The sequence below is a fragment of the Choloepus didactylus genome, chromosome 21 (genome assembly GCF_015220235.1).
Source record: "Choloepus didactylus isolate mChoDid1 chromosome 21, mChoDid1.pri, whole genome shotgun sequence".
Taxonomy (NCBI): domain Eukaryota; kingdom Metazoa; phylum Chordata; class Mammalia; order Pilosa; family Megalonychidae; genus Choloepus; species Choloepus didactylus.
Window position 1 is genome coordinate 2,474,271 of NC_051327.1, and position 27,446 is coordinate 2,501,716.

The 27,446-nt window shown below is 41.1% G+C and overlaps 1 protein-coding gene across 2 annotated transcripts in view; it reads left to right on the forward strand.

The window, feature by feature from the left end:
* The first annotated feature begins 223 nt into the window (after positions 1–223).
* Positions 224–27,446, forward strand: part of USP31 (ubiquitin specific peptidase 31) — a 146,202-nt gene continuing 118,979 nt past the window's right edge. Inside the window, exon 1 of one of the 2 annotated variants that reach the window (XM_037814962.1) lies at positions 224–1,039. In XM_037814962.1, the coding sequence (XP_037670890.1) occupies positions 395–1,039 (645 nt within the window). In that variant the 5' untranslated portion in view covers positions 224–394. The remainder of the gene's footprint in view (positions 1,040–27,446) is intronic. The other variant, XM_037814963.1, reaches the window with a different exon arrangement.

Sequence of the window (27,446 nt, forward strand, 5' to 3'; positions counted from 1 at the left end):
GGGCCGGAACCGTGCCCACACTAGACATGGCCCTTTCTCAGGCTTCACGCAGCAGGACCGCACCCGGAGCCGCGATTCACCCTAGCAGGCGGGAGAGGCAGCTCGGCTCCCACAGTCAACATGGCGACAGCGGCGGCGTCAGCGCGGGATTGGCGGCGCCGGGAGGCGGGTCACGTGAGCGGCCCAGCTGCGGGAACAGCGCGCGCGCCCCCGCGCGCTCGTCCGCCTGCCGGCCGCTGATCGCTTGCTGGCTTGTTCGGCGGCGCTCTGAGGTGTGTGGGGCGTGAAGTTCGCCCGGCCCCGTGAGGCGTGGCGCGGCGGGATGCTGCGGCTGCTGTAGCGGGGCCGCTGGCCGAGCGGACGGGCGCGGTGATGAGCGTCGGCGGCCGCTGCCATGTCCAAGGTAACTGCGCCCAGTCCCGGGCCGCCGGTGGCGGCGGCGGCGGGCGGGAAGGAGAAGCGCTCCTTCAGCAAGCGGCTATTCCGGAGCGGCCGCGCGGGCGCGGGCGCCGGCGCAGGGAGTCCCGCGGGGCCCGGGCCGGCTGCTCCCGCCTCGCCCTCCTCGGCGCGCTCTGTGGGCAGCTTCATGAGCCGCGTCCTCAAGACGCTTTCCACGCTCTCGCACCTTAGCTCGGAGGGCGCCACCCCCGACCGCGGCGGCCTCCGCAGCTGCTTCCCGCCCGGGCCGGCCGCCGCGCCCGCGCCACCGCCGTGCCCACCGCCGCCCGCCGCGCCCGCCGCGCCCGCCGCGCCCGCGCCGCCCGCCTGCGCCGCCGAGCCGGTCCCGGGGGTGGCGGGGCTCCGCAACCACGGCAACACGTGCTTCATGAACGCCACGCTGCAGTGCCTCAGCAACACTGAGCTGTTCGCCGAGTACCTGGCGCTGGGCCAGTACCGGGCGGGGCGGCCGGAGCCCGAGCCCGAGCCGCCGGCGGACCGCGGCGCGCAGGGCCGGGGCGAGGTCACCGAGCAGCTGGCACACCTGGTGCGGGCCCTCTGGACCCTGGAGTACACCCCGCAGCACAGCCGAGACTTCAAGGTGAGCCCGGCGGCACCACCCCCCCGAGGAGTGCCTACGTCTTCCTTTCCTCTCCTCCCGGGCAGACCTCGGCGTTGGTTGTTCAGAGAGGTCTGGGCCCCAAATCATACAGGCGTTCATTCATTCAACGAGTATTTATTGACAGCTTACTACGTGCGAGACACTGGGAGTGAGCAAGGCCGAGTGCCTTCACCGAGCTTACGTTCTTGGGGCAGGAGTGTTGAGCCTGTGTTTAAACTGCGGTGCTGCCACTTAACAAACAGTGTGACTTCGGGAAAGTTGCTCAACCTCTCTGTGCCACAGTTTCCTGGCCTGGTACCTACCTCGTCAGGGTGTTGTGAGCTTCCGACAAGTTGATTTGATGGGTTGAATCCTTTGAAATTACCCAGTTATAACCCCTTTTTGATTTACAGATCGTCGCTATTATGGGGTTCAAGCTAGTATGTAAAATGCTTCTACTGTGTCTGGTGTCATGTTTATTTGCTGCCATTATTATTATTAACTTAAATAAGTTAATGAGAAAATATCAGTTAGTGATTTGAAGAAAGTAAAGCCTGACGATGTGGTGGATGTGCTGGCAGGCTACTATAGATTGGAAGGGGCAGGGGGTCTGGCGACCTCTCAGCAGAGTGACATTTGAACTGAAACTTGAGTGAACACAGAAAGGGCCAACCACTGGTGGAACATGAAGTGGGAAGGCTCTAAGATGGGGATGAGTTTGGTGCACTTGAGGAAGAGTGCAGCTCTGGGATTGGCAAACTTTTTCTTTAAAGGGCAGGAGAGTAATACTTAAGGCTTTGCCAAAGTGCAAAATTGGCGATGTTATAGGTACTTATAAAACAAGAGACCACACATTTCCACAGATTTTTGATTGACTAAATTTAAAATATGATATTTGCATACAATATTTTGTAATACAGGTGTACTAATGAGAAGAATGAATTCCTTGTTTTAGGGAGGATAATATTAAGCTTAATTGGGGTTCAAAATTAGTGTTTCTTATCAAATCGATTGCAAGTATTCATCTCTAATCCATTGTAGCTCTTGAGTCATATAAAACAGGTGGTGGGCTGTTTGATATGGTCTTTGGGTGGAGATTTGCTTTTTGCAGGTATATAGCTGGAGGTGTGGTAAGAGGGAGAGAGCTCAGAACTGAGTGGTAGGCTGGGGCCATTTAGGCTACAATAAGGAATTGGGCTTTTATTCTAAGCAAAAGGGGGAGATGATTTGAGATTATATGAGGGATACTTAGGTGGGACACAGATATGGTATTAAATGGAATGAAATCACACAGCGAGGTCATTACTTCCTTTTCTGTTTTCTTTCTGTCCTGGTCTTGCTGAGGAGAAAGTTTCAGCTTGGTGTTAGCTTGTCTTCAACACCATTTGCTTGACAATGCAAGCCCATACTTCAAGTCCAGAGGCTTTGGCAGGCAATGGTAGCTAGAATTTAATAAAGTTGTTATGGTTTACATTGGGTTTGTTTTTACATTTGTCTTCTATTTCTGATAAATGGTACTGGTTTTCCATTGATGCTATACAGTTTCCTTCTAAAATATATAAGTAAAATTAGGTAATTTGATTAAAGATAAATGGTGGTCTAGCCGAGCAGTCTGCACTTGGTTAAGGTCCTGCTTTTTTGCTGAGGAACAGTAGGCCAAGGTGTACTTCCTTTATAATATGTTGTATTTATATTTTATTTATATTACAGGGTGGGGGTGTTAAGCCTTAACCCTGTTTTTCTTGAAAAGGAAAAAAGGTTTCTGTTTGATCACTTGGAAATTTGAATGGGAATACTTGACGGGGATGGGGACTGGAAAAAATTCAGATTCATGTCAGAGATCTCAAAATAAAAGAGCAGGAGGAGAATGGCAGCCAACTGACCACCAGGAATCATGCTTATAGTTACCTGTAAATTAGCCACAACAACTGCAAACTTTTCAAGGTTAGAACCCAATGTTTAAGATTCTCTTCCAAAATGTGAAAATCAATTTCTCCAGCATATTTACTGGAGATGTGAACATTTCCACTGCTTTTTAAGAGATTGCTTTCACTATTTTTTTTTTTTTTAATCCATTAAGAAGCTGTGAACAGAAGTGGGTCAGTAATTCTAGAAGAGCTCAGTCTGATTTATGGATGTATTTTGGCAAAGTTGAACAGATTCTTAGAGGCCTTGTTTTTAAAAAATGTAAACTTCTGAATCTTTGGATTTTATTCTGAATCCTGTTTGTTGAAGGTTTACTATCAGTTAGTAAAGTGTGCAGCTCTAGAAAGAGAAAAATGACAGTGCCTTAAGCTATGAAGATGTTGAATTAGCTCACACGAGTTCTGGAGGTAGGTGCTTCTGGGTGGTGCAGTGGCTTAATGAGCCAGGGAAGGACCCAGACCCTTTCTGTGTTTCCCCTTTTTCAGTGTGTCACCTCATGGATGCCTGATGATGACGGCTGCAGCACCAGGTATTCCACCCTGTCAAGGCAGGTAGTCAATAGGTAAATAAAAGTTCTTCCAGAAGTCCACCAACAGTTTTCTGCTGATGTCTTATTGACTATAACCATGTTGCCATGGAGGTTGGAAGGTGGGTAAGCTTGGGTTTTCTGACCTTAATAGAGGCGATCAGTGAAGGAGAAGGCGATTGGGGCTGGCTCTTAGGCAGCCTACCAACAGTGTCTGTCTCTCCTACCATATGTCAGGCACTTTGCTGCCATGTCAGTGATTCATTTGGGGAAGGCACTGGACCTGCCTCAGAAGAGCTTAAAACCTAGTAGGGGAGATAGAAATGTAAACAAGACTGAAATGGTAAATTCCCTAAGACTGGCTTCTCACACTTTAATGTGCATATAATTCACCTGGGATTAGAAACCAGATCTGGAAGGGCTGGAGCAGGCCTTGGGTTTCTAACAGACTCTCAAGTGATGTCAGTGCTGCTGGTCCAAGGACTGCACTTTAAACAGCAGGCTCTGAGGGACAATTAAAGCATCACAGAAAAGGTGACTTTTGAGCCATGTTCTGAAGGATGGATAGAACTTTGTCAGGTAGAGAAGAGGTGGGAGTGGCAGGAAAAGACACAATAGTTTTGGGGGACTAGTGTGATATTTAGTGGTTGGTTGCAGTGGAAAGTGATGGGGTGCAGAAAGCCTGGGAGAAATATGATATAGATGGATTGTTAAGGACTTTGTAGACTCTGCTTTTTTGGACTTTATTCTCTGGAAATTGAGAGTCCTTAGCTGATTTTTATCCAGGAGAGTGATAGGATTAGATTTTTTTCTTTTTTCTTCTAATGAGGTAACCCTCGGGTGCATTGTGGAAGATTGATTGCATTTTTTCCCCAAAATGTTTTATTGCAGCCAAATTTGATGAGAAATATTTTGAGCATAAGGAAAGTCCAACACTAAGAAGTGGTTCTGAAGCACACCAGTCCCCATGCCTCCTAACTTGTTTTTCTTCAACATCAGGTATTTGATGCTGTTCTAGTTTGCTAATGCTGCTGGAATGCAAAACACCAGAGAAGGATTGGCTTTTATAAAAGAGGGTTTATTTGGTTACAGTTACAGTCTTAAGGCCATAAAGTGTCCAAGGTGACACATCAGCAATCGGGTACCTTCACTGGAAGATGGCCAATGGTGTCCGGATAACCTCTCTTAGCTGGGTATGCACGTGGTTGGCATTTGCTCCAAAGTTCTGGTTTCAAAACAGCTTTCTCCCAGGATGTTCCTCTCTAGGCTGCAGTTCCTCAAAAATGTCACTCTTAGTTGCACTTGGGATATTTGTCCTCTCTCAGCTTCTCTGGAGCAAGAGTCTGCTTTCAGCGACTGTCTTCAGACTGTCTCTCATCTGCAGCTCCTGTGCTGTCTTCAACTTGTCCCTCTTGGCTGTAGCTCCTCTTCAAAACATCACTCACAGCAGCACTGAGTTCCTTCTGCCCGTCAGCTCATTTATATGGCTCCACTGATCAAGGCCCACCCTAAATGGGTGGGGCCATGCCTCCATGGAAATATCCAATCAGAGTCATCACCCACAGCTGGGTGGGGCACATCTCCAAAGAAACACTCAAAGAAATCTAATCAAAACTGATAACGTCTGCCCACACAAGATTACATCAAAGATAATGGCATTTGGGGGACACAGTACATTCAAACTGGCACAGATGCAGATCCTCTTCTCATGAGCTTAAGTTTAACTTTCAAATCCTGCCCAAATCTGGTCTCCAGGCAGCCTTTGCCTGTTGATTGGAGTTGGCAGAGGAGATAAAACCTGTTTGCTAACTTGAGATAGTTTGCCTGGAAGTCTAGAAAGGCACTTAGTATAGCTTTGAATGTGCTTTTATTGTCTTAAAACTTCCTTAGGTTGCTAATAACTTTCTTTGTAAGTTTTTTAATTAGAACTCTTTCTTGCTCTCCAACCACATTGATTTGAGCTTTAGGAGTTTGCCAGGTAAAAAGTTTTTGGTCTTGGATGGGCTAGATGGTTGTTAAAGCTGAGTTTTCATTTCAGAATGAAATGAAAAAACTTAGTATGCAGAAAACGTCTCTTCGGTTACTTATATCTTTTTCTCCTTTTACCTTGATGCTTTTCTCATGTATTTAGAGTAGTGGTTCTCTAGCAGGGTGATTCCCCTCCCTGCCCCTCACAGGTTCATTTGGCAATGTCTGGAGACTGCTTGGTTGTCACTACTGGGGGCGAGGGGCTGCTGCTGGGCTCTAGTGGGTAGAGGTCAGGGATGCTGCTAATTGCCATACAATGCACAGGACCACCTCCCATTACAAAGGATTATCTGGCCCAAAATGTTGTTAGGGCCGAGGGTGAGAAACTGTCTTAGAGGAATGTGTTGAATCTTTTCAGCCTCAAGTGAGTTTTCTCTTACTTTACTGGCAGGACCCTTTCTTCATAAAACAATAAGAGTAAATAAATAATTTTTAAGCCTGAAGGCTCAATATGATCTTTGAAGGAGAAATCAGTGTATTGCTTTAAATTTGATAGGATGGGAGCTTCAGGTTCTTACAGATGCATGCTGATTTCTAGAACTCAGTGCTCTTTTGCAATAAGTAAAAGATGGACAGTCATCTTTCAAATAAAAAAGATAAGTTTTAGAGTAGCAGTTTTTAAAGTATGTTCCCAAAGAACAGGGTGATCCGCTGATAAAAGGAATGTGGGGATTCCTTCCTTATTTGCAGTAGAACAAAAAGTAATTGATGAATAGAATTTTCTCTCCCATTTTTTTTTTTTCCTTCCTTGAACTTTGATGCCTGGTGGTGCTTATTTATTAGTGAAAATTTTCAGTTTACAATGGGAGAAAACATGTATAAGTGATGGGGGTAAACAACTGAGTCATCAGGCGGTTAGGTTTCCTTTTTCATGGACTCATGCTGGGGACATCTGATTTTATGCAGCAGACCCATGATACAAATTTTCCTGGTTTGTATGAAGCTGTTTAGTATATTGATATTACACAGTGCTTTCCATGAAGAGGGTGTCCCTTGAATCCATTTGGAAAGTAGAAAAAGAACGAAATTTTGTAGGTCACATTTAGATTTGTGACAGAGTATAAAATTGAAAGTGTGTCTCTTCCTAGCCAGTTCCCTTGTCTGTCAACACTGTTACTTGATTTTGAGTGGAGCTCCAAATCTCTTAGGGAGAAAGAAGGTGATAGAAGCAGGAAATTTTAGACTTGGAAGGAGACTTCACTGTGAACTAGAGTAGCTATTACTTGATTTTGAGTGGAGCTCCATATCTCTTAAGGAGAAAGGAGGTGATAGAAGCAGGAAATTTTAGACTTGGAAGGAGACTTCACTGTGAACTAAAGTAATCCTCAGCCTTCCTGTACAAGGGAATCAAGGCTCACCTGGCTAGAGGCTGAGACCAAAATTCTGACTTCCACTTACTGCCCACTCTTTGTCACCCTTGCCTTGCTGGAGCACACACTGAGTTATGCTCTGTGGCTGCCTTATCAAGACAACCCCTGAAATGACAGACTTCAACTTAAAGCATAAACAGGCAGTCTGTATGTGCTGAAACATGTAGTATTTTTTCCCACCAAGATTATGGTGCTGAATCTTAGTGCAAATAAGGTCAACTTTAGCTAGCTTCCCGTATGTGCCATTGCTCCTCAGACTTAGGGACTTTTGGAAGTCTGTCTTTAAAAATAGCCCTTTCAGAATGTTTAAATGCATATAAACACAGGTATACATATTGTACATTGATGGGTTCATACTCTACATATAGTTCTTTTTTTAAAAAAAATTCAATTTTATTGAGATATATTGACAAACCATACAGTCATCTGCAGTGTACAATCAGTTGTTCACAGTACCGTTATATAGCTGTGCATTCATCACCACAATAATTTTTGAACATTTTAATTACTACACAAAAAAAGAATAAAAAATTAAAGTAAAAAAGAGTACCCAGAACATCCCATACCCCCCATCCCTCCCTATTATTCATTTACTTATTGTCCTCATTTTTCTATTCATCTGTCCATATACTGGATAAAGGGAATGGCTACCACAAGGTTTTCACTATCACATGGTCACACACTGTAGCTAAATAGTTGTGCAATCATCTTCAAGAATCAAAGCTACTGGGTTGCAGTTCAACAGTTTCAGGTATTTCCCTCCAGCTATTCCAATACACTAAAAACTAAAAAGGGATATCTGTACAATGCGTAAGAGTAACCTCCATGATTACCTCTCGACTCTATTTGAAATCTCTCAGCCACTGAGACTTTATTTCTCTTTTGGTCCAAGAAGGCTTTCTCAATCCCATGATGCCAGGGTCAAGCTCATCCCTGTGAGTCATGTCCCACAATGCCAGGGAGATTTACGCCCCTGGGAGTTATGTCCCATGTAGTAGGAGGGCAGTGAGTTTACCTGCAGAGTTGGCTTAGAGAGAGGCCATATCTGAGCAGCAAAAGAGGTTCTCTGAGGGTGACTTTTGGGCACAATTATAAGTAGGCCTAGCCTCTCCTTTGCAGTAACAAACTTCATAAGGGCAAGCCCCAAGATCAAGGGCTCAGTTTTCTCCCCAATGTTGTGAGAATATCAGTAATTGCCCAGGTGGGGAAGTTTAATATTTCCGCATTTTCTCCCAGTCCCTCAAGGGGACTTTGCAAATACATTTTTATTCTCTGCCCAAATTACTCTGGGATGTAACAGGCTTCACACTAACCTGTACAAACCAATCAGATTTCACACCCTATTCATAGTTAAACAATCAGTGGTTCCCTGTATAATCACATAGTTTTGCATTCACCATCACTCTCTATATGAGGACGTTTCCATTTCTTCCACAAAGAAAGAGGAAGAGGTGAAAAAAGAAAAAGAAAGAAAGGAAGGAAATGACTGAAAAACAACAAAAGAAAAAATAAAATTAAAATAAAATAAAATACAATAAAAAAGTCTGACAACGACACCGACACCAGGAATCCCATACCCCTCCCTTTATATCCCCCTCTTATAGACATTTAGCTTTGGTATATGGCCTTTGTTACAATTACTGAAAGCGCATTACAATGTTACTGCTAACTATAGACTGTAGTTTGTATTGATTGTATTTTTTCCCCAGTACCATCCCATTTTTAACACCTTGCAAAGTTGACATTCATTTGTTTTCCCCTATGTAAAAACATTCTTAAATTTGTACATTTAATCACAGTCATTGACCACTCTAGGTATCACTAAGTTAAACCGTCTCGGTTGTTATCTTCTATCTTTCCTTCTGGTGACCTACATGCCCCTAATCTTCCTCTTTCAGCTGTATTCACAGTCATCTTTGTTCAGTGTACTTACAGTATTGTGCCACCATCACCCAGTATTGTGCTATCCATTTCTGGATCTGTACAATCAATCCAGTTAAACATTCTGTACTCCTTCAGCATCAAATGCCTGATCTTTACCCTCTTTCTTTCTCCTGATATCTTCATTTCTACACTCTTCCCCAGACCTCTCTCTCCTGTCTTTTCCTTTCTGCCTGTAGTACTCCCTTTAGTATTTTCTTGTAGAGGAGGTCTCCTGTTCATGAACTGTCTCAGTGTCTATCTATAAATATTTTAAACTCTCCCTCATCTTTGAAGGCCAGTTTTGCTGGTTATAGGATTCTTGGTTGGCAGGTTTTCTCTTTCAGTATCTTGACTATATCATACCACTGCCTTCTCGTCTCCATAGTTTCTATTAAGAAATCCGCATATAGTCTTATTGAGCATCCCTTGTGTGTGATGGATTGCTTTTCTCTTGCTGCTTTCAGCATTCTCTCTTTGTCTTTGACATTTGGCAATCTGATTAGTAAGTGTCTTGGAGTAGATCTATTTGGATCAATTCTGTTTGGGGTGTACTGCACTTCTTGGGTGTGTAATTTTATGTCTTTCATAAAAGTTGGGAAATTTTCATTGATTATTCCCTCTATTATTCTTCCTGCCCCCTTTCCCTTCTCTTCTGCTTCTGCGACACCTATAACATGAATGTTCATGCGCTTCTTGTTGTCATGCAGTCCCCTGAGCCCCTGCTTTTAGTTTTCCATTCTTTTCCCTATCTGTTCTTTTGTGTATAAGATTTCAGACATCCTGTCCTCTAGTTCAGTAATCCTGTCTTCTACCTCTCTAAGTCTGCTCTTGTATATCTCCATTGTGTTTTTCATCTCTTCTGTTGTGTCTTTCATTCCCATAAATTCTACCATTTGTGTTTTCAAGCTTACAAATTCTTCCTTATGGTCACTCAGTGTCTTCTTTATATCCTTCATCTTTTTTTATCTCATTTTCTTTCAATTCATTGATTTGATTTAGAAGATTTGTTTGAACGTCTTTAATTAGTTGTTTCAACTCTTGAATCTCAGTTGAGGTATCAGTTTGTTCCTTTGACTGGGCCAGATATTCATTTTTCCTGGTGTGGTTCATGATTTTTTGCTGTCTAGTCATCTGATTTTCTTGATTAGTTTATTCCGCAGGTATTCCAAAGGTTGTTTTCTCTCTTTTGCCTTGGGTTTTCTTGTTTGTTGTCTTTGATCTCTATATTTATTTCTCTTGCTGGCCAGTTGTCAGATTGACTCTGACCCCAGTCTTCCCCTAAATCAGGTACCCACCGTGGCCTGCCCCAGTGATGGGAGGTAGGCACTGGGAACCCCAGCAATTTCACTGTTTATGGTAATATAGATCTGCTGGCTTCAGTGGTGCTGTGCTTTCTGCCAGTTGGCAAGACCTGGGTTTGTTTTAGAGCCCTGCTTTGACAGTTGTGTTGTCCATATTTCTCAGCCAATCCCGAATTTTGTGCAGTGTGTATACCAGCTCCTGTGGTATTAATAAAAAGTCTGGAGCATCTTTTAAAAGTGTTTCTATTCCCTTGCACTTTTGGTCTGTCCAGCAGATGGTGCTTTTTGGTAACTTAACTCAGAGGCTGCTTTGCCTCCCAGCACAAGCTGCATCTAAAAAAGTGAGCTGAAACTGCGGGATTCCTATGCCTTCACCTTGCCAGACAAATTCTGGTTCGATGTGGGGCTACACCTGTGGCAGAGTACTCCCTCAGTTGACTCAGTAATCCAGCCACCCCCAAGGCAAGGAAATGGCCAACAGCTGCTGCTTCCCTGAAGGATGGGGGAAGGGTTTTCAGACCCAGGGCTGGAAATGCAGTCTCTGTCCATGTTTTCTCAGTCTCCTTGTCCCTCACTGACCTAGGCCTTGAAATGTCCTCCCCTGTCCCCTGGGTTGAAACCATGGGGGTATGTCTCATGGTTGTGAGAGATTTTAAAATCTGTGTCCCTGGTGGGAGGGGTCCTGTCTGCTGATTCTGTGCCTTCCCCACACTGAAGGGAGGGGACTGGCTGGTCTAGGTTGGAAGATTCCTACCAGATATTTCTTCTCTTTCTTAAATTCGGCATCTGCAGGGTCATTCTCCAGTCTATATGCTTCTCCTCCAGAGTTTCAAACAGTTCAGAATTGTCCTTTTCTTCATTGAATCTCTGGAGAGGAATTTTCAGTAGTTGTTTATGTTGCCATGTTGATGACGTTGCTCCCTGCATATAGTTCTATAACTTGCTTGCCCCCATCCCTTTACTTCCAACCTTAAAATATATTTTGGGTAGCATAGCTTTTTTGTTTGTTTGTTTGTTTGTGATACATTCAAGTCTACCTTATCCTTTTTAACACCTGTTTAGAACCCTATTGATGGATATTAGGTAGTATATGTTTTTCAACATACATCAATTCTTTTCAAAAGAATGAGTCTTAGAAGTGGCATTGCTGAGTCAAAGGGAATGTGTATTTAAAATGTTGCTATACCTTGCGAGATTGCTTCTGTGAAAGGTTGTGTAAGACAAGATTTTCTGACCCATCCATGGTGCATGCTAGGGCCTAGCTTCACTCCTTATGTTGTGCTCCTTTTACTAGTATCTATCTTTGTTCTTCATTTTCCAAACTTAATATTCTTTCAGGTAGTTCAGTTTTGTTTCATCTATGTATGCCTATTTCCACTCTTTAAACATGCGGCTCTCTCTCCAGTGAGTGTTTAACCTTTACTGATGTATAAGCTTCTTGTCAGGTGATGAGGGGAATCAAAAGAAGAGTTAAGAAATTGTCCAAGAGGACTAGCTGGGGAATGAAAGTACGCAGGTCAGTTACAGAACTCTTATGTGTGCCTACTTAAAACCACATTTACTGAATTCTTAATGTATATAAAGGGGCTAGTTAAGGTGAAAGGTTGGGAATAGAGGATTAAGTATGAAGATTTTAGGACAGAGTTCTTGCCTTCAGTGAACTTACCTGCTCATAGGGAAGCTACTTCAAACTGGATTAGGAAAGTTCAGTGGGAGTGCAGAGAATGGTGAGATCACTGTGAGCTGAAGTGTAAGTAGAAGATCCTTTCTCTCATTCGTTCATGGTCTGCAATTGAGCTTCTGTAAATTTACTGACCTAACTCCATGGCAGATGCTGTGCTGGTCATCGAAAATAGAACAGAACAGGCCATGTGCTCCTTCCCTCATGAAATTTTTATTGTGGTGGAGACAGATATTAACCAATAAAAACTGATAAGTAGGAAATTAAAAATTTTAAGAGATAAGAAGGAAAAGATGATAAACTGTATGAAAGTGAGCAGCTGGTTTAGCCAGATGGGGAATAACATGCTGTATTAGTTTCCCAGAGCTACTGTACCAAATTATCATAAATTTGGTGGGTTAAACAACACAATTCTGGGGGCTAGAAGTCCAAAATCAAGGTGTTGACAAGGTGGCATTCCTGGAGACTCTAGGGGAGATTCCATTCCTTGTCTTTTCCAGCTTCTAGCGGCTGTTGGCATTCCTTGACTTGGGGTATATCACTCCTATCTCTGATCCTGTCTTCACGTGGCCCTCTTTCTGTGTTCCTCTCTCTTGTGTGTCTTTTTTTTAATTTAATTTTATCGAGATTATTCACATACCATACAATTGTTCAGAAATCCAAAGTGCATAATCAGTTACCCATGGTACCATCATACAGCTGTGCATCCATCACCACAATTTATTTATTTTTTTTCAATTTTTAGGACATTTTCATTACTCCAAAAAAGAAATAAAGACCAAAAAAAAAAAAAAAAAAGAAAATTCAAATCTTCCCATACCTGTAACCACCCCCCTCAATTATTGACTCATAGTATTGGTATAGTACATTTGTTACTGTTGATGAAAGAATGTTAAAATACTGCTAACTATGGTACATAGTTTGCAATAGGCATATTTTCCCCATATACCCCTCTATTATTAACTTCTAGTTATAGTGTCATTTGTTCTATTTCATGAAAGAGTTTTCTAATATTTGTGGTTAATCATGGACATTGTCCACCACAAGATTCCCTGTTTTATACATTCCCATATTTTAACTTCCAACTTTCCTTTTGGTGACATACGCGAGTCTAAGCTTCTCCTTTTCACCGCATTCACACACCGTACAGCACTGTTAGTTATTCTCATAATAATGTGCTACTGTTAGCTCTGTCCATTGCCAAACATTTAAGTCAACCTATTAAACATTCTGCTCATAATAAGCAATTGCTCCCCGTTCTTTAGCCTTGTTCTATATCCTGGTAACTTATATTTCATGTCTATGAGTTTGCGTATTCTAATTAGTTCATATCAGTGAGACCATACAATATTTGTTCTTATGTGTCTGGCTTATTTCATTCAATATAGTGCCCTCAAGGTCTTCATCAACCCGTTTTTTTTTTAAGATGGTTTTATTCACACATCATACATTCCGTCCTAAGTAAACAATCTATGGTTCCCTGTATAATCACGTATTTATGCATTTAACACCATCACCACTATCTATATAAGGACATCTCTATTTCTTTCACAAAGAAGGAAGAAGAGTCAAAGATGGTAGAGAGACAAAAGATAGAAAAAAAAAAAGATGGCTAAAAAGCAACAAAAAGAAAGAGAGTTAAACTAAAGTAAAAATAGAGTCAGACAACATCACCAATGCTAAGAGTCCCATACCCCTCCCTCCTGTCCCCCTCTTATAGGCATTTAGCTTTGGTATATTGCCTTTGTTACATTAAAAGAAGCATAATACAATGTTTCTGTTAACTATAGCCTTTAGTTTGCATTGATTGTTATTTTTTTCCCCAATACCACCCCATTTTTAACACCTTACAAGGTTGACATTCATTTGTTCTCCCTCATTTAAAAACGTATTTGTACATTTTATCACAATTGTTGTGCACCCTAGGTTTCACTGCGTTATACGGTTCCAGTCTTTATCTTTCCTCTTTCCTTCTGGTGTCCCACATGCTCCTAACCTTCCCCTTTCAACCATACTCACAGTCATCTTTCTTCAGTGTACTTACATTGCTGTGCTACCATCACCCAAAATTGTGTTCCAAACCTCTCACTCCTGTCTTTTCCTTTTGGTCTGTAGTGCTCCCTTTAGTATTTCCTGTAGAGCAGGTATCTTGTTCACAAACTCTATCGTTGTTTGTCAGAGAATATTTTAAGCTCTCCCTCATATTTGAAGGATAGTTTTGCTGGATATAGGATTCTTGGTTGGCAGTTTTTCTCTTTCAGTATCTTAAATATATCACACTACATCCTTCTTGCCCCCATGGTTTCTACTGAGAAGTCTGCACATAGTCTTATCAAACTTCCTTTGTATGTGATGGATCTTTTCTCTTGCTGCTTCCAGAAGTCTCTGTCTTGGACGTTTGATAATCTGATTATTAAGTGTCTTGGCATAAGTCTATTTAGATCTATTCTGTTTGGGGTACACTGCGCTTCTCGGATCTGTAATTTTATGTCTTTCATAGGAGACGGGAAATTTCCAGTGATTATTTCCTCTGTTTATTGCTTCTGCCCCCTTTCCCTTCTCTTCTCCTTCTGGGACACCCATGACACGTACTTTCATGCGCTTCACGTTTCATTCAGTTTCCTGAGATTTTGCTCATATTTTTCCATTATTTTCCTTCTCTCTTCTTTTGTGTGTAGGATTTTGGGTGTCTTGTTCTCCAATTCCTGAGTGTTTTCTTCTGCCTCTTGATATCTGCTGTTGTATGTCTCCTTGTGTTTTTCATCTCGTGTTGTGCCTTTCATTTCCATAGATTCTGCTGGTTGGTTTTTCAAAGTTTCAGTTTCTACCTTATGTTTGCCCAGTGTTTTCTTTATGTCCTTCATCTCTTTTGCCATATCTTCTCTGAAATAGTTGATTTGGTTTTTGATTTGATTTAGCATAGTTCTTTGAAAATCTTTAATTGATTGTTTCATTAAAGTGAAACAGTATCTCAACTGTATGTTGATTTAGGTGTAAGTTTGTTTCTTTGACTGGGCCATATCTCTGCCCTTCCCAGTGTAGTTTGTAGTCCTCTGTTGTCTAGGCATCCAACTTCCCCGGTTACCCCAACAGATTTTCCCAGACCAGATCAGGTTCAGATCTCAGAATGCAGTTATATTTAGTTTTAGTCTCCCTGCAGGTGTGTCTTAGAGATTGACAGACGTTCCTGTGAGGTCTCTAGCCACTGTGCTTTTCCTAACCTGCCAAGTAGGTGGTGCCCATCAACGTGTCACTTCAGACTGGCGTAGGAGGTACAGTCCCTTTAGTTCCTGTTTTGGCTGTTTTTCCCCAGGCTCTGGGGTCTGAGTTCTGAAGGGAAGGCGGCAGTAGAGCTGGGCCTCACCTCTTTCCTCTTGGGGAAGATACACCCTCAAGGGAGTTATCTTCTGCATTTGAATTGTTCTTTGTTTCTCTGACTGTTCTCTCCACCCGTGTCTGGGTCAGCGTGCTGCGAACTGAAAATGCCTGAGGCTCTCTCCACTGAGCCACTCAGGTTGAGAGAAAAAGGGACAGAAAGCCTCCTTTCAGAGCCAGTCCATGGCCTCCCAGTTTTGCCCATCGACCAAAGATAGTACTTGGTCATCTGGGCTCTCTTTCCCAGGATAAAGGAGTTTTCTGGCTCTTTAAGGTCAGTCATCACTAAAAGCCGCTGTCTCCTTGTTAGGAGGTTGTCTATGTTTGTAGCTTGTATTCACCAGTCCATGTTTGCTAATTAAAACCCCAGTTGGAGCTGGGCTGAGCTATATTCACTCACTCCAGGACTGCTGGTCTCTCCCACAGCAAGGTTTTGCAGCTCTGCCTACTGGGGGGGGGGGGGGAGGGGAGGGGACCCCTGGTGCCATTCTACAGTTTCTGTTTACAGATTTTATGCTGCAATCTCAGCCACTTCACCCAATCCAGGCTGGCGCGCAAAGTGTAGACAGTCATGGTTGTCCCCCATTAGTTATTCCAGATCATTTACTAGTTGTTCCTGTTGTTTATTAGTTGTTCCAGGGGACTAACTAAACTCCACTCCTCTCTATGCCGCCATCTTGCCCCTCCTCCCCTTTGTGTCCCTTACAGATTATTCAGGAGATTCAAAGTGTTAGGAGATACAAAGTGTTGGATTTAGGGCCCACTCACATAATCCAGGGTGGCCTCATCTCAAGATCTTTAACTAAACTGCATGTGCAAAGACCCTTTTCCAAATAATGTCACAGTCACAGGTTCTGGGGATTACGGCATGGACATATCTTTTTGGGAGCCAGCATTCAACCCACTACATATGTGAGAGGCCCTGTTGTGGCAAAGAGCTAGGGGAACATTTGAAGGCCTGAAAGGCCTTGTTTGTAGCCTAGAGAGCTAGGAGGAGAGTGGGACAGATGAGGCTGGAGAGAGAAGCAGGGGCCAGGTAGATAGAGGCTGGTCCATACAGGGCCTTGTAGGACGAGATTAGGAGATTGGATTTTATTCTAAGAGCAGTAAGAGCTGTTGCAAGTTTTAAGCAGAATTCTGTCATGATCACATTAAAATATAAAATGGTCATTCTGGGTGCTACATGGAGAGTAGAATGGAAGCAGGGAGACCAGCTAGGAGGCTTTTGCGATAGATCAGGTAAGAATGTTGGTGGATGGACTCGAGATATATCTGGGAGGTAGAATGGACAGGACTTGCTAATGGATTGATTTGGGGGAAGGTGCTGAGGCAGAAGGAAACATTAAGAATAACTCCCAGGTGTCTAGTTTGAACAACTGGATGATTGCTCATGCTATATATTTATTAGGGGAGGAGAAATTTGGGTCAATTAGGAGTTCAAGTTCAGATGTATTAAGTAGGATATTCAAAAGATGTCTGGTGGGCAGTTGGATAAGGGCAGTCTGGAGTTCAGTAGATTGGTATTGGCTGGAGATAAACTATTTTGAATCATCAGCCTGTAGATGGTATTTAAAACCATGAGATACAGACTTTGAATGGGATTTGAAGGTAAATAAAGTTTGGATAACTAAGGGAGGAGAGGCATCATTCCAGCCTCTGTTGGGAAAATATTCCGAGCAAAGGCATAAGGATGATGGCATGGTCTGGGGTCAGGGAGGTTCCTGGACTGTCTGCCGTGGGGACTCGATGTAGAGCAGGGTTTTTCAACTGTGACTCTATTGTCATTTCAGTTCAGATAATAATTTGTTGTACAGTCTGTTTTGAGCATTGTAAGATGTTTAGCAGCATCCTGGCATCTACCTACTACATGGCAGCACCCCTCTTCCTGCAACCTCCCCATCAGATGTGACAAGAAAGGTTGTCTTCAGATATTACAAAATATCCCTTGGGGGTCAAAATCACCATGGTCAAAAACTTTCACTGACTTGGAGAGATTTGAAGGTAAATGGGGGTGAGGAGGGTGTGGAGAGGAGAAGGAGCAAGGATCGCCTTGAAAGTCTGTAAATCATTTTGGCCTTGAGTCTGCAATCAGTAATGATCCAATTGAGCCTTCTTGAGCTGTGTAGAGACTGATATGATGAAAACGATGTTTTAGAAAAATGGATCTGATGCTGAGCAGAAGTGAATCAGACAGAGAGTAAATGCAGGGAGAGCGCTATCACAGGAATGAAGTAAGGAAAAGGTGGAAGAAAGGGTGAATCTAATAGACATTTTGGAAGACGTGGCAGATTATTAAGGAGATTCAAAGTGTTAGGAGTGGTAGAGGCAGCACTGTGGTTTCAGGCCTGGGCGATAGGGAAATGATGGGGCTGTTTGATAAAAACTGAATAGTTGGAAAGGGGAAGTGGTTGGTAGAGTGCCAGAGGCAGAGAAGATCCTGCATTTAATTTGAACATGTTGGGTTAGGGGTTATGGGTTAAGTAAGAGGGGGACTCTTGTAGACAGTTGAAAATATCGTACAGTTTAGGATTAGCTGTATCAGCTTGTCTTCAGTGACATAGAGGTGATAATTGAAGCCAGGAGCATAGTAAGTGGGTAGAGAAGGTCAGAAGCCCAAGGCTTCTTCTCTTGGGGGACATCAGAAAGAGGATAGGAGGAGGGAGAGGACCTATTGAATGGGCAGTCAGAGAGGTTAGAGGAAAACCAGGAAGGCAATGTTACTAACTGCCCCCAAAGGATAACAGGACTGGATGGATTTATTCCTACATTTTTGCAAGGATCTGGTAATCCCCATATTGTATGACCTGTTTAAAAGCATGGAAAAATTCACTTGGGGGCAATAGGATTCTGTTTCCTAAACTTATCCATGTCTGTCTGATTTGTTCCACTGTAAATCCCTTGAGGGTAGGGTTTATGTCTTATTCAGCATTGAATCTCAGCATCTGGCTTGTAGTAGGTGCACAATGTATTGGTTAAGCTAAAGATGTCCCAACAGAGGACAGTTTGCAGACCAGTCTCAGTTATAAACGTAGATGTGCTTATGATGGGCCAGTTCTTTTGGGTCAGATCTCACTCAAGGACTGAGACTACTCTTGGGCCTTAAGGTTTGAGAGAGGAAGGAAGATATTGGAGAAGGGAGTAGTGGGCCTCAATATATAGAATGTTATGAGCAAATTATCTGAAAATGAATGGGCTGCCTCATGTAATAGTATTTTCCCCTGTTGTTGGGTGAGTTTAAGCGGTCTCAGATGATATTGTAGAGGAGAGTCATATACCCTGAAGTGAATTGGGCTGGATTCAGTGTATTTCTTTCCTTTCTCTGATGTCTTGGTACTTTCTCTTGACTTTTGGTCATATACAAAATGTATATGAAGCAGAGTTGACAGTATATGACAGCTTTATGGGTGTGTGAAGGCTGAAGAAAAAGGAGGAGATGAAAACAACTTTGAGGTTTTGGAAAAGGATATGTTGTGGTGGCACTCTTTAAGACTGGAAGCACAGAATGGAAAACTTTTGGAGGTGAGTGGATAAGTTCAGTTTGGGTGGGCACGGTATTTGAACAATAACAATTGTAGGAAACTTGTATTTTGAAGTTATAGTTGTTGACTGTATATCAGGTATCAGATACTGTGTAAAGTGAATCATTTACGTGTTTGGTGACCCATGTAGAAAGGACCTGATCTGTACAAACATGGAGATATCACTTGAGATATAGATGAAATAGGTACAGTTGCTTGTCCTGAATTAGTTGTTTTATGTTTTTCTTTGTGTGGCTTAAAGTTTTTAGTTTGATTCTGCCACTTTTGCTTTGTTATTAGTGTATGGTGTGATGGATCTTTCCTGTCCCCATCTGTTTACTTGTCACAATAACGGGACTATTAAATAGGGTACTGTGTTCTGTTTGTGTAGTTTGCACAGCTGTTTCCTGTAGTAAAGGCTCTAGAAAACAATGGCCTCACAGTTTCTGCCAAAAAAACCCAAACCAAAGCAAAACAAAACCTTTTATATATAGTGGTGGAAAAGAAATCATTCAAAATTGAGTAATTAAAAGTTCTGTCCTCTGTTGTTTCTTCCTTCAAAAATATTCTTGTTTGCTTTCCTAATTAGTTGGTCATTGGCTGTTCCTCAAATGGCCTTTTATGTTTAACAAACAATTTTGCAGTGGAGCACATCGAGAGATCTTTGTTTCATTTGATTGTGATCTGTTTCTGTTTAGAAAGCCTTGTTTTACAAAAGCCCTGGACTCTGGCACTTCCTAGAGGAATTGACCAGTCACCCAACATCTGTTGCTTCTTCCCTCCAGTTGGTTGGGCTTAGATGGTAACAAACAATACATCTACAAACAAACATTTCACATTGTAGAAGATTTCATATGACTGGTCAGGAAGTGCTTTTGTTGGTATGTGATTCTACTGTAAGGAATCTTTGTAACCCCATCACCAGCTCATTACATTTGTTTGACTTTAACTGTTGGTAGTCTTCTAATCTTTAAGAGCAATGCAGAGCTGTCTGATTCTTGTTTCTTCAGAAAAAATGATACTAATCATAATAATGAAAATATTATTTATTTCTGTGGAGCCAGCTCATTTACAAATTCATATACAGTTATTTTCATTTATTCTTCACTACAGTCCTGTGAAAGAGGCATTATTGTTTGATTTTAAAAATTAAGATATTAGGGTTCAGTGCTGGTAAATAGCAGAGTTAGGATTCTCTGCATGGTTTTTGTCAGGATTAAATGAGGAGGTGTTTGTAGGCATAGCTTAGAAACTAGCCTTTAGTAAGTAGTCCAGAAATGGTAGATGGTGATAGTGAAGTGCTGCTTCTAAACCTGTGCCCACTTGACTACTCTCCCTCTTACCCAAAATAGCCAAAGCTCAAAGCAAGAAGCAAGCAGATGATGGCCTGTTCCTTGTGACCTATATGGTACTATGGAGTTCTTTGGCCTCAAATACCCTGCCATTCATTGATGCATGTGTTTTACTGAACTGCTTGTTTTAGTCCTGTAGTCTGGTGACATGACAGGTTTCATGCTTGATTCTGTCTGCAACATGTTGTTGTCATTGAGTTGGATGAGAATCTAGAAGTTATATTAATTAAATTTGTGACTATCTTGATGCATACAGCATATATTCTGAGATACAGAATCCAGAACCATGAAGATCTTTAATTAAAATTAAATAACTGAACTGTAATAGAAACTAACATTTCATTTTTGGGTTTGGAAAATGAGCTACCCGGTAGCACATATGTGAAAGGTCTTGGGTGCGTTACTGGCATTTGAGCTCACTTTGACTTAGGCTGATGAAGCTGCCAAAAATGCGTGAGGTTTTATGCTACCTTAAAAGAAGAGTCAAGATCCAGGGAGGTGATAGTACTGTTTCCAGTCAGACCACACCTAGATTTTATGTTTTTTTTCTGGGAACCTTAGGTATTGTGTAATTTCTGGGAAACTGACAGACTGGAATGTGTGTGAAGCTGGTGGTAGGAATAGTGGAAGGAAGGAGAAAGGGCATGTTTACTAAAGGAGCCTTTCATTAGGGGTGAGGGGGTTACTTTGAGAAAGCATCTGATAGCTTCTTTGGACCCAATTCCAACTCCTCTAGATCCAGGATCCTTACAGCCCTTCTCGTGTTCTGTCTCTTCCATTTGATAGTTTGTATTGCTGCCAGATAATTTTCTTAATGTTTACCTGCAGTTACATTATTTATTTTCTCAGAAATCACCATTGCTTTCTCTTTTATATACAAAATGTGGTTAACTTGATGTTTTAGCTTTTCCATGGTCTGGCCCTATTTTCCGCTGTTTCTTGGGGAAGGCAGTAGAACATAGGGGAGAAGCTTTAGAGACAGAGACTTTGGTTCAGATACTGAGCTCTGAGGCAAGTGACTTTCTCTTAGCCACATTTCCTCTTTTATGTCATTGGGGTAATAATAGTCATAGGATTGATATCAGGAATAGGTGAAAAATATATGTAAGTGTCTAATACAGTGCCTGGGACAAAAGCATCTACTAGTGTTCTTATTTTTATTATTTTGCAGTCACCTGACCTCCTTGCTGTTTCTTATTCAAGCACCAGACTTTCCTGCCTGTCTCGCCTTTTCTCTTCTCTACCTTCCTGTCTCCAGAGCATACCCATTCTTCAAGACCCACCTTAAAAGCTACTCTTATATTAAAGCTCCTTTGACCCCCCCCATAGTTGGAAGTAATTGCTCTCTCATTTGAATCAGCTAGCATTTTACATGGACCTCTCTTGTGGTACTTGCACATTTCTCTTTATAATAATAACAATAGTAGGTAAGTGTTAAGAAAACTTCTATTTTGGAAAATTCAGACACACCTAAGGAGAGAGACTAGTATGTCCCAGGTCCCTATCACCCAACTTCAACAATTATCAGTTTGTAGGCAGTCATATTTCATCTGCATAACCATTGCTTTCCCTCCCTCCAAATTATTTTGAAACAAATCCCAGACATGTTACATCCATAAATATTTCAGTATATATCTGTAAAAGATAAGGGCACACACACAAAAAGACCAAACAAACATAATGTCATTATCCACCGAAGGAAAATGAACAATAACTCCTTTATATTGGACCCACCAGTTTCCCTGATTGTCTCTCTCTCTTTTTCTCTGTCTTTCACACGCACACACCACTCATACATATACATACATGTTTGTGTGTACGTATGTGTGTGTGTGTGCATATATATATATGTATATATGTATGTATAAATTAGGATCCAAATAAGGGCCAACATTTCAGTTGGTGATATACATTTAAGTTTCTTATAAATTAGGATCCAAATAAGGTCCAACATTTCAATTGATGATATATATTTAAGTTTCTTGTAATCTAACCATTTGTTTTGTTTATTTTTCCCTTGTACTTTAATTGTTGAATGAACTGTGTGTTCTGTAGAGCAGTGCTTTTCAAATTCTTTGTGGTGAAGGACTAGTTTTGAAAATTTCCAATCTGTTGTAGACCAGTACATTTGTCAAATACAATACAAATGAGTTGTTAGAAAAATGAATTTAAAAAGACTTACAGAAAACAAACCCCATTTAAAAAAATTAAGATTCAGTAAACACAAAATTACTCTATTATTTGTTGTAAATGTTACTAAATGCCTACTCTCAATTTCTATATTTGTCATGGACAGGTAACAGAAAGTTCATGGATGGACACATCTGTCCGTGGATCATACTTTGAAGATCACTTCCATGGAGCTTTCCACAGTCTGGATTTTGCCGATTATATTCTTATGGTTTCAATTAAAATGTTCCTGTGTCTCTTGTATTTCTATAAATTGGTAGTTAGATCTAGAGGCTTCATGAAATTCACATTTGAGGGTTTTGTTTTCTCCCTTCTTTTTTTTGGTAAAATTGCTTTGTTGGTAGTGTTATAAACTTCCATCAGAAGGCCTATAATTTGTATTTTGTGTCTCTCTTGTTGTGTAAGTAGCCACTGATGATGATTCTGATTCATTAATTCATTAAGGGTTGCAAAATGGTGATGTTAGAATTCTAACATTCCTTCAATTAGTAGCTGGAATACTCTGGAGACTCTTACCCTTATTAATTAGTTGGTTCCCTGAGATAAAGTTTGTGGAAGAAAGGCAAGATAAATGTTTGCTTTTTTTCCCCTTTATTTTTCAGTTTTCAAAATAATTACTTGATTTCCAAATGTGGTTAATGAGTTTTTTTTTTTTTTTTGTAACCTTATGAATGCTTGGATTTGAACATATTTGATGTGTTTCAGTCAATTACAGTTATTAACCTTACTGATGCTCAAGGAAACAGGAGCATTGGCAGCTTTTTATTTTATATCAAGTGTAAGGAAGGGTAGTCAAGTTGGAGACTGTTGGCTGTCAACCTTTGAGGCTCTATTGTAATGTCAGACCACTGACTGCACCGTTGTTAACAGACCCCCCCCCCCCACTATCAAGTGAATTCAAATTGCCAGGTCACATGATAACTCTTGTTTATCCTTTTGAGGAACTGTTTTCCAAAGCAGCTGTACCAGTTTACAGATTCCTCTATTCTTTGAAGTGGGGGTATACTTATATGATAGTGACACTTGGATTTTTAGTGAATTATCCTAGTCCAGTTAGCCTTCACATACTAGGGGCAGATGACCTAGGCCTGAACTGACTAGAGTAGGTGAAGATGGGGACAGGCCAGGCCTGGGTTAGGAAGGTTCTCAATTGTACTTTGGTAGAAAAGACTGGGGCCAAGTTGAGCAGGAGGCTTTTGTGGTGATGTGTGAAAGAACAGGCTGAAGCCATGACTGATTTGGAGACCATGCCTATCTGTAGCTTAGGGCTTGGCTACCAAGCATGCATAGCATTGGTATGGAAAAGAGAGATATGGTGGGTCCATATTTGAAAACATCTCCAGCCACTTAAAATTTATTAAGAGTACTCTGGGTTTATGAATGCATAAGTTATAGTAAAACTTGCTGGCTCTCTGTCTGCCTATGAATAACATCTCTTGGTTACTTCTAATTGATATTTCAGTTATAAAAATGCAGTAAGAGAATAATGATTCAAAGCACGGGTATTTCCAGAATATTTGGGATCCATTTATAAAATTGGCTCTTTGGTCAAAAATATTTTAGATATGTTCATCATCAAATAATAATTTGAAAATCAAGAGATGTGTCCTTTTGCCTCTGTGTGTATGAACATTCATATCTGATTGTAGAGGAAGTATGTGCATGTTTGGCATTAGAGGTTGTTCAAGGCCTTATCTCATGCCTCATCTCACCCCATACTTTCCCCACCCTATTCCACTCCTGAGGATGGGTAGGTCACTTCACTGCCATCCCAAAAAGGAGTGCCACTCAGCCAAGTACATTTATTGCCATTGTGCTGAATTCATAAGACACGCCCATGCTTTTCTTCTTCCTCCACTTTATCAGGAAGCTGAGGATGTTTTTTTCTCTTCTTTGGGCTAAGCCCTCACCACCTCCCTGGTAGCCAGGGTGACCTAAAAAGGCCCCTGGTGGGTGGCTCTAGGCATAAACTCTCCTTTCCCTCATTTTCCTCTGAAGCTGAAGCTGGCTCTTGTCACTTTTTTTTCCCCCAGTGATAAGATCCAAAGGTTGGTTGAGGCTTTGGGTTTAGGATTAATATTTGCAGAAAACTTTGCTTTAAGGCTCCATTGATCAGTCTAGCAGAGGAAAAAAAGAAATTCTCAGTACGGTGCAGCCTGACTCACTGGGAACTGGGGCTAAAGCCTCAGCTAGAAGTAAGGTATATTTCTTTGTTTTGCCAGCCCTATCTTCTGTGAGTAACATTTGGGTTTTCTGGGCAAAATGCCATTTTGTACTATCATAAAATAGCCCATAAGTACCAACTTTTATGAGTAAATTCATTTTAGAAAAATTGAGAAGTACAGAAAAGTATAAGGAAGAAAAACAGAAATTCAAAGATAACCACTGTTAATGTTTTGATGTATATTTAGAAGGATAAAAGGCAAAAAGGTCTTTAATAATGTATTGAAAAGTGTGAAATCATATTAATCTTTTTTCTACTTAATTTTATTATGTATTTTTTCTCCATCTTTTTTAAAACTCTCAAACAACGTCTGTAATGGCTGCATAATGTTCCATGATAGAAATCTATTATAATTTCTTAGATATTTAGGTGACCTTTCGAGTTTTTCTGTTTTGACCAAGACTAGGTGTTCGGTTTTTTGTGTGTGTGTTGATCGTAAGCAAAAATTTGCCCCCCTACTTCTTTTTAAACAGCTTTTAGAAAGTTTTGTTTTACTAACTATAGTTGGGGAAAATCTTAGATTGTGTTGGAAAATATCACGGAGACCAAAAATAAGACACTCCTGAATTACTTAATTGGATACGTAAGTCACCCGAGCTAACTTGCATCTTGGAGTTGACCAGGCTTGGCCCTTACAGTGTTGGTGGAAAGGATGGATGGGGTCAGAATTAATCTCCATGAGCAGAGTGGCCCAGGCAAGATAAGGTGATGAACACTTCCTTCCTTTACATTACTGACGAGAGACAGATGTGGTTCTCCAAAGCCAGATCTTTGTCTCTCTCTAATTTGCTTTCTCCAGCATCCTGGGACACTGGCTGGCAACACATGCTGCAACTTGATCTTTTGACATAGTCTGAATTCCTCCTTATTCCTCAAATAATACCATCTCAATTAGATAAACTGCATTTTTGTTTCAGGGCCACATTTCAGTCATAGAAAAAATAGATTACAGAAAAACAAAGGCTGATTAATGGGGATTTTTTTTTAAAAGCAAATAAACTCCCAGAATTTCAGGGTCGGGGCAGCTGTAGTTCAGTCTCCAACACATGTTTTATGTCTACATTGAGAATGGATGTTCAGAATGAAGACCCTCAAGCCCTGAATCATATAAGGGAAAAAATTGTTTTAAGAAATTTTATGTATTGAAGAAGGATTATGGTAAAAAAAAAAAAGTTTTAAAACTTTTAAACAAATGAGGTTGAAGAATAATGGTGACTCTGGATAACTTATTTCACTTCTTTGAGCCGAAGTGTTTTTCATCTGTAAATAATAATATCCACAGCATAGGGAATTTTTTAAGGGTTAATCTGACCAGAAATAATACCTTTAAACAGTCAGTATAATGTCTGGTACATTACAGGAACTCAGTATTAACTGTTATTGTAATTGCTGTTCTTTGTGCCAGGTATTATGTTGGCTAATACAACATGCGTTGGCTAATACTATGTGTTGGAAATAATATTAAATAAGACATTATTGCTGATCTCTGTCTTGTGGTGGAGACAGTGATATGGTGATATGAATAAAACAGTGTAATAAGGGATATAATACAGTTATAACAAAAGAGCCTCTTCTAAGTTTTAGTGTTTTTGGAAATGAAAGTTTCCAGTTTAGCCACATTGGTCCTCAGTCCTGGCTTCACATTGGAAATAGAATCATTAAAAAAAAAAAAAAAAAAAAAAAAAAATCACACTTAAAAAAAGTTCATGATGCTCAGGCCCTACTACTCACTAATGAAATCAGCATCTCTGGGGTGCTGCCAGGACAGATTTTTTAATCTTAAAGCTTCCTCAGGTGATTCTAATGTGGAGCCAGTGTTGAGAACCAGTGTTTTAGCTGTTGCTCCTTTTATATCTATTCAGCATTTTCTTGACTTTAAGAAACTTATGTAAAAGAGTTTTAGAGTTTATCAAGTGTTTTTATGGTCTCATTGAAGTCACATAGTCATCCTTTTAGAAAAGTATTATCATGCCCATTTTGCAGAAAAGGTTACTGAGGCTCAGAGAAAATATGCATTAGAAGTAGGTGGTGGAAAGAGGACTTAAGTCCAGGTATTCATAATCTAGTCTTTCTCTACTGCATTTTCTAGCAGAAACTTTCAAACACAGTGTAAATACTTGGAGAACTCTTGTTACTGTACTTTCTCTTGTATAGCTTTATGATCTGTTGGGAAAGGTTTGCTCATATTGTTCATCTGTCTGAACAACCTGTAGTTTATTCCCTTTAATATTTCTCCCTTTTATCCTGGCTCCAATGCTTTTCATCATACTTCCACTCTTAGTTTTGTAGTTCCCACATTGGTTGTAATCTCTTGATATGCATTAAACATTTCTTACCCCTTTTATTAAAGCTTTCTCTTTTATATAAGATACATACCCTTTTCTAGGCTTTATTTCAGCAGTGTCTCTCCCACCAAGTGTAGTACTATGATTTTCTTAAAATCCAAAGTTAATATCAGTGCACATCCCTTGCTATCCAAATCTGTTTGTTTCTTGAGTTTGGGTCTGGAGAACTTGGATAGGGAGAACATGGATACAAAGGACACCTGTACTTGAATTACCCTGTATTAGACCCTTCTGTCTGGAAAGATCAAGCTTCTCTGTTTATATCAGAAATAACTCACTTTTACCTGTGATCACAGAGTCCGGGGGTTATTTTATGGTATTCTTTACTATGCCTGTTAGATTGTCTTTCCATCCAGGATGGGCACTCCTTTCCCTTTGCTTTCTTCTTTTCCTATTTTTCTCCTCTCCCACCATGGTCCCAGCTTCATCCTACTCGGGGAGGAGAGTGGGAGAGTCGGATTGGTGGATGGAGTGGAAGGCATTCCATTCGTAGGGAAAGTACGCCTGAAAGTCTGGAGGCTGAAGACTCTCTTTCAAGGGCCCCATTGTTGCTAAAGCTGGCAAAATCCACTTTCTCCAGGTATCTCTTGCTAATACTGAGGTCCTTTCATAGCTTAATTTGGCAGTGTTATGTTGAAAGACCTCCCC